Genomic DNA, 8,092 nt, shown 5'->3' on the forward strand with positions numbered 1-8,092 from the left:
TCCAAATATAGGAAACTACCAACAAGCTAATGCATTTTGGGCTAGGATTCAGAAACAATTCTTCGTGATTCTCTTTGGCTAGCAATTAAATGTACTTTACGATCCAATGATTCTTTTTGGATTAAATCATATCTTCTCCGAATTTAAATATTTTTAGGTCCATTTGTTTGAAAAAATAAAATTAACCTAATACAAAAAAAATTAATTTTATAAAGTAAACACAAAATACAAATTTAACACAAAAGCGAATTAAGACAAACAAAGCAATTATACATATTAGATTTACATCTTTTTTCATTGGAACAAAAAACGCATTTACACCCCCTGGAAGTGTAAAGAGGATGTAAAAATGACTTTACACCTCCACTGTGGATGCTCTTAATATCCCTATTTGTAGAGTCGATGGTTAATAGGAAATATTTTTTTGGTTAGAAGTAAAAATTTAAACGTCTTCGTGTAAGTTTCCCGTAAAAAGTATACGCACCCTATTTTTAATTGGGAGTTTCACTAAAACACCCAAAATGGAGGTTGAAATTATAAAAAAACCCAAACACTATTTAAACATATAAACACACCCAAAACCCATCATTACACACACTCAAAACTCATTTATAAACACACCCAAAAAGTTGACTTTGGGGTTGATTTTGGGTGTGTTTCTATGTTTAAATAGTGCTTGGGTTTTTTTATAAATACATGTCTAGGATTGGGTTTATTTATAAATTTGTATTTTTAATTCTTCTCTCCTTCACGTTTCAAGCTACACGCAGACGCCGCCACCATCCCTCCTCTCACCTTCTCAATCTGATCGGTTTTCCATTGAAGAAACCTGTGACTAAGACGACCTCTCCACTGAAGGTGAGTTCTTTCTGTTCCCTGTATAATCAATTTTATATATTGTTTTTTCCAGTCTCTAATTACATTTTTCTTGATATTGAATTTATGCTCTGCAACTTGCATCTCTGTTTGCATTTTTTGTTGAACGATTTACTCCCTTTTTTTTGGGCCTTTTGTAAAATTATTGAGTTCATTATATTCCTATGCAATTTGAAGTGATTAAATTCATGTTTTAGGTACATAAAGCTCTGACCACAATGAAACACACATATGCATATTGCTTAAAGCTGCTTTTGACTTCATTGAACTTTTGGTTCTATCAAGTCATAAGTGATTTTTTGTTTGGGATGTATCCGGGTGATAATCCCGGATACATCCCAAATGTGCAAAAAATTTTAGCATAGATTGTTAACAATCATATTAAGAGATTATTGCCTTCAAAGCGTAATCCATTTTTGGTAGCCTGTAGTTGGCTTTTATTAGCGTTTGCTTTGATTAACAATGTGCTATGGACTTTCAGTGTATGTCTAAACCAATTTAAGGGGCTACTATATATAGTTCTGATATTTTTCACAGATTCGGTTGTTGGAAAATGCCTTGAATTTATGATACTCTGTTGAGTTCTTTGCTCTGTTTTGGTGGTTTTCCTCTTGCTTGTTAGAATGGTCTTTCAACATTTTTGCTTTCCTTTTCACCAACCCTCTTAAATGTCTGTACTAGTAGACGTGCTTGCATTTTGTTTCTTCTTGTAGCAGCAAGTGAAATAGTTGTAGACTTTTAACAAAATAAAGAATTTACTTTCCTAGTTATTCCTTTTATTGTTTAGGTGACGAATGGAATCCACGATCAAGCATGCTGTGGTGGTGAAAGTTATGGGTCGGACTGGATCTCGAGGGCAGGTGACTCAAGTGAGAGTCAAGTTTCTGGATGATCAGAATCGTTTCATCATGAGGAATGTCAAGGGACCAGTGAGGGACGGGGATATCCTTACCTTGCTCGAGTCTGAGAGGGAAGCCAGAAGATTGCGTTGATAGGAGATTGGTCTTCTTCGCTGATGCGTTTACTTCTCAGCTTCGGTTAGTTGCAAACAACTGTTATTTATGCTACTGGTGAACTGCAGTTACGTTGCAAATCACTATTCTTATATTTTTAGTTAATGTTTCTTGGTATTATTAGCATCACGAACTTGGTATATGGAACCTTTTAAACTTCTATTTCTGAAAATCCTTAGGTTTGGTTGAACATGTAAGCCCAATGCACATCATCTTGGCTAATAATTCAACAATATTTCCACTAAATGCTTAAAATGGAATGACAGTTACAGTTATTCTCCTTTTCGCTTATCCAACTGGTTCCACTCTAGATAAGACCTCGTTTGTTATCCTCTCTCTTGCGATTGATGCCTGCATATTTCCGTATAAGCTTTACTGAACATTTCAATTTGATTCAGAAATATTCTACGGAGTGCTGAACTCTGCAACTCTAGCTTTTAAGAGAACTAATAAAATTTCAGTTTTAGAGATGGAACCTGCTTTTCCCAATTTGTGAGACTTGTTTTCAGAGCTAGCAAGAGAGCTTGAACAGCAGACCCTGTCAGTAATCCAATCCAAAGCCCTTCCGCTCTTAAGTGTGCTAGAAAAGCCAGCACCACACCCACCGGAGTGCCAACGAAGTAATATGCACCAAGATTTACATATGCACCTATGTGCTGCCATCCAGTTCCTCTAGCAACCCCTAATTGAAATAAAAACAGACATTAAAGGTCTATTCGGAAGCGAAGAAATCAGCCTCCTAGGTCCGTCTATGAGATTTAGGAGGCCCTGTATGAATATTGAAAATGAGGAATTCTATAACACTAAAGCCCTCTGCGGTCACACCACTTGCATCACAATCAGCCATGAGCCCTTCTCCGCTCTACTGCCTATTGCACGTCTTTTGTACATCTCAGCCTGGTGTGTTCCGAGTTCCTAAAGGCACCAATTACCCTCTAAAGAAGGATTGAAAGTGAGAGAAGTCTGGGAAACAAACCTGAAAGGACTGCTTGTAACCCATCCGTAACAATTGAGAGACTAATAAGAGGAGCCATATCTGCAATACGCTCCACAATCTCCTTGTCGCTGCTGAATGCATATCCTAGAATATGGCGGTAAGAGAAAAGAGCTGTGCTTACAACAATCATTTCCACCATTGCAAGAACCATGACAGCACAAACTGTGACTTTAGCAGCCTGAGGATTCCCAGCTCCTAACTCATTTGAAACCCGGGTGCTACGAAATTGGCAAGGTATTCTTTGAAAAAAATGTAGAAGAATATGAAGATTTTCTGTTGGTGTTTTCCAGGAACAGTTTAGGAGCAAACCTTGCTGTGGCTCCAAACGCATATGGTATGAAGTAGTGCAAGTATGTAATTGTAAAGCTGCTCACAGTGGAGATGGAAAAATCAGAAGCAAAATCTCCATAATGTATTGAACAAATTATACATGAAGGAAACATTACCATATAGAAAGCACTGAAGTCTCCAATTTTGGATTTGATAAAATCCCAGAAAGCAATATAAGCACCTCATAGGACCACCATTCAAGGCTACAAATGTGCAGCAGGTCAAATAAAGAAAAACACAATACAGATTAGACATTCATGATATAATCAATCTAATCAACAAACGATATTCACAATATGGGAACAGAACATTTCATTACATATATAGAGGAGCCTTCAAGCGCTAACCGGTTAATAAAATACAACACTAACCATTTGTTTGGGCCCACTACATAGCGTCATATCATGTTCTGAATTTTAGGTTATCATTCAAAGATCACCATTGCAAAGAACAATTAGCTCAATTAGACACCATATAGTCATCTAACTGTAATAAAATAAATAGATGAATATAATACTTTATAATTAATGACAAGACAAAAGTGTGATCTTGGAATGATGAATGATTTGAATTATGAGAAGACATTGTGGAGTGAGCCCAAACAAGTGATTAACGTCATATTAACTTACGAACCAGTTAGCGCTTGAGCGCTCGTGTGTGTGTGTGTGTGTGTGTGTGTGTGTGTACAATAAGACTACAATCTTCTTAGAGTGAGGAAGAAAACAGAAAATGATTACCAAACCATTAAAGCTGAAGGAACAGCAAAGCGGAAGAACTCCTTAATATTTAGAAAGACCTCAATTGAAAGCACATGTGCACGAGTCTTTTCACATGCTACAGAATACTTCATGTAAAACCCAAGTAAAAGCACATTAAACCAATAAGAGAAGCTTATAGCTAATGCTGCTCCAATACTTCCTAGTTTGAGTTTAAAGGTGAGACCCCAACAAAGAGGTACATGCAAACACAGAGCTGCACAAGAGCTATACAGCATTGGAAGAATCAAACTCTGTGTCTGGAAATATCGAACAAGCGATTGAAGTACGGCGTAGGAGAAGAGATTAGGGATCAGACAGAGTGAGTATTTGTGGGCTACATTTGAGATCAAAGGGTCTTGGCCTATCAATTGTAGGATTTTGTCTGTGAATATCCATAGTAGAGATATTGGGACACAGACCAAACAGAGACAAAGGATGGATGTGTAAGTGTAAATTCCAAGCTTTTGATATTGCTCTGCGCCATGTGCTTGTCCACATAGAGTCTCCAATGCACCAACCAGACCAAACTGCAACATTTTTAAGGATCAATTATCATGAGGAATTAAATTAAGGTAACTTGGCAACTAAGTAAACAAGTCCCCCAAACGAAATTTATGATTTTAACAAGATGCTTGAGTTTCCTAGCTTTGAGTATAAATTAAGTGTTTGGAAGAAGACCAAAAATCATGATTGAAACTAGTTGTTTGAAATTGAAGGGAGACAAGACCTTAAAATATGAACAAGTTGCTTGGCTTGCTGTCAAAGGAGAAAAAGGGAGAGAGGACATTACAAGAAGACTGAAGCCAGTAACATTGGTGAAAGAGGTGGCAATAGAGACCCCGGAAAGCGAGAGCTGATCAACATGTCCAACCATCATCACCGAAACAACCTGTATAAGGTACTGCATCACCGTGACAGCCACCATTGGCGCTGCTACGTAGCTCACCTTCCTAAGCTCTTTCAGGAACACCCTCCATTTCCCACCCATTTCCTGCCTTAGCTCTGTCAAAGGCAATTGTGCATCTTCAATATTCATTCACAATCTCTAACTACTCCCATACTTTATAATAACAAAACACAAGAAAAGTCCAGAAAAAGAGAGGTGTACATATTTAGTGGTGGATTGTCTTTATTCGATTATCCTGTCGGATTGCATGGGAATAGTCATCTGTATATGGCCAAGCGTTCTTCCACTCTCTTGTAATTATTTTTATGTTTCTTTATTTTGTAAAAAGCTACCCCACAAGAATGCTACCAAAAATCTGACAAGAAAGTGGAGTATCTACCCAACAATAATCATAAGGGAAAACCAAATATATGCATTTTACAATTTATAAGTGAATTTTTTTGCTCCTTTTGTCCTTGTTTATTACTTAAGTTTACTGTTTGCAATGAAGTAATATAATGAAATTGATAAGAAATAAGCAGGAGAAGGGAAATAAAATAGTCCTCATACATAATAAGGATGACACATGCAATTCATGTCTATGTCAAAACAGTGGCAAAGCCATGATTTCACATTAGATGGAGGGCCTTCATAATTTTTTTTTAAATAATTAGAGATTTCTCGTTTTATTTAATGGTTCAAGCGCTAACTAGTTAATTAGTTAATACTACATTAATAACTACTCATTTTGGCCCACTTCATACTATCATTTAATGTTGATTAATAATATATCCATTCATTACAATTATATAATTGTTCTGAATTTTAAATTTAAAAATCGTTGAAGATTAATCTCATCATCTAAACTATTCAGACTATAAAATAAATATAAAAAATGTTCATAAATCCCAAAGTTAAACAAAAGATGAAGAGAGATTTTTTAAACATCACCGGGAAAAACAAGCTACAAGACAGAGAAACCAAAGCAAAAGCACAAAAGCCAACAATAACTAAATGCTACAAGAGGGATTAGATTATCCAGAGAAACAATTAACCCAAAACACCCGATTTGTGTATACATACATAAGTAAAACACTGAGAAAGAAAAAAAATTGAGGGGGGACTGGGCCCACCTTGGTCCTTTGGTGGCTCCGCCCAGAATGTCAAAATGATTGTATTAACTTATTTTTTTTCCCCTTAAAACTCACAAATACAGGACACCATGGGAGATACTTTTTTATACAAGCAATATTTTGGTATTTTTTTTGGGGTTTTTTGGGGGAGGGGAAGAAGAGCGGGGGAAACTCAAAACCTCAATTGCACGAGTAAATGCTCTTAATCATGTAGATTATACTACTTTCTTTTTTGGGTGAATATTTGGATACAATATTAGTTTTCATTTTTCCAAAATAAAAACTAAAAAAGGTGACCTGCTTTGTCTCAAGTATACGTATAATTAATAAACTAATTAGTTAAGGGATCATAAGTAGGAGTCCCATATGGACAAATGCCGCATATTCTCACACTCCTCCAACTCAACCTCCTCATCATGATACTCAACACACGACATGTCGTCCCCTAACAACGACAGACCCTCATGGCAATGAGCCCTGTACATGTACTGCATCCACAGCTTCGGCGAGTCCAATGGCGACTCGTTAATAGCCTGGATTTGACTCGGCGACAGCCCCACCGTCACAGGCATTGAGCTCAAGCCCCTGGGCGAGGACGAGCCACCCACGGCCTCCGTCGAAACAGCCCCCATTCGCAGCCTCCTAACCCTCAATGCAGCCTCTTGAGCCGCCAATTGCACGTCCATCGGGCTAGAACTCGCCGGCCTCGGCAGGCTATCAACCAGTTCAGGAAAATTCAGCACCCCGCCACGTCCTCTCAGGTGCAATGCCGCCGCATCATAGGCAGCGGCGGCCATTTCTGGCTCTTCGTAGCTCCCGAGCCATATCCGAGTTTTCTTCCCTGGCTCGCGGATTTCAGACACCCATTTGCCCCATTTTCGCTTGCGAACGCCTCTGTATCGTGCCGAAGAAGGGAAGTGGTGGCAATCGGCAGCCGGTGGTTCCATTAACGATGGGGGGTTTAGTAAAATTTGTTGGATTTGTTTAGAGCTTTGATCCAAGGAAGAAATTTGAGTGTGATGAGTATGGATTTGGTGCTTCAGATATATACAAGTACGTTAGTATGTAGATGCGGTGATTATTAAAGCATTAGGGTGGGGGTTGCTGGAGCGAGGTTTCCAAGTAGTTACGTAAGTGGGAAGATGCTGTCAATTAGCGCATGTGCATATTAGTTTTTTTCCAATCAAATAATGCCACGTGATGATGTTCACATACAGTTTTTTTCTTCTTTTTTTCTGATGATGTTCACACAGTACATGTACTGTTGCTGTTGTTTTCACTTGTATGTATGAACATATTTTTATGTATGTGACATGTCAGTCTTAGAAATGGTTGTTTTACAAACAGGACAGGGTATAAAATCTAGGTTATTCGAACTTATTCATAAACTAATAACTTATACATGTAATTCAGTAATTGTATGCATGATTTTTCTATAACGTGACATGCCGTTGTAGTTTTATTTTTCTAGTCAAATTGTATAATGCTACTACATTTTGAGTGGTTCAATAACGCCACATCGACATAGTCCATGGTACTATAATCATCATAACGAAAAAATTATTCGTTTGATTGAGAATATTTATGTTACTTGACTATCAATCAGAATTTGGTTATTCAAATCATAAAATGACACATCAAGGTGGTTTCAGATTAAGTCGCCAATTAATTTGAAGTCTTATTAATTAGAATGCTAATAATATAATTGAACTTGTTAGGTCTATTGTATGATGTTTTTCATACTATCAGTCAGCACTATAATTCACCATGTAAAATCATGCAAAGTTTGTATTTCAAAAAATAAACGCGACTCCACAAAAGTTTCGAACTTATTTAAATTTATTCGTAAAGTAAATTTAGCCCAATTTATTTTGAAATTATGACTCCATTCTTCATTAGTTTACTTAGTAGTCTCTTAGTGTCAATACACTTTTCTTTTTATATTTATTTGTTCGTTTATGCTTATTTTAAGATATTTTTGGTTGGACATAAACTCTTTTAGTTTTTTTTTAATTTTTTTAATTTTGAATTAACAGAGAAATAGTACACAATCATATGAGATATGAGTCTTTTGCATTTGATTCGGGACCAGAAAAGCA

At 36.9% G+C, this 8,092-nt stretch overlaps 1 protein-coding gene and 2 pseudogenes across 2 annotated transcripts; 1 reads left to right on the forward strand and 2 right to left on the reverse strand.

The window, feature by feature from the left end:
- Positions 1-708: 708 nt before the first annotated feature.
- Positions 709-2,079, forward strand: LOC103319349 (small ribosomal subunit protein eS28 pseudogene; annotated as a pseudogene). Its single transcript, XR_016124473.1, has 2 exons — positions 709-858; positions 1,664-2,079. The product of XR_016124473.1 is annotated as a small ribosomal subunit protein eS28 pseudogene (transcript).
- Positions 2,080-2,114: 35 nt separating this feature from the next.
- LOC103319348 (protein DETOXIFICATION 14-like) lies at positions 2,115-5,015 on the reverse strand. The gene is made up of 7 exons (XM_008220877.3): positions 4,765-5,015; positions 3,954-4,501; positions 3,333-3,419; positions 3,196-3,252; positions 2,866-3,104; positions 2,366-2,571; positions 2,115-2,240 (listed from the first exon to the last, which is right to left on the reverse strand). Exons 1-7 carry the CDS (start codon positions 5,008-5,010, stop codon positions 2,178-2,180), a joined length of 1,446 nt encoding a protein of 481 aa, XP_008219099.2. The 5' UTR covers positions 5,011-5,015; the 3' UTR covers positions 2,115-2,177.
- Positions 5,016-5,910: 895 nt separating this feature from the next.
- On the reverse strand, positions 5,911-7,045 carry LOC103319350 (ethylene-responsive transcription factor ERF022 pseudogene; annotated as a pseudogene).
- Positions 7,046-8,092: the final 1,047 nt, after the last annotated feature.

The sequence above is a fragment of the Prunus mume genome, linkage group LG2, assembly GCF_029339155.1.
Source record: "Prunus mume cultivar Tortuosa linkage group LG2, ASM2933915v1, whole genome shotgun sequence".
Taxonomy (NCBI): Eukaryota; Viridiplantae; Streptophyta; class Magnoliopsida; order Rosales; family Rosaceae; genus Prunus; species Prunus mume.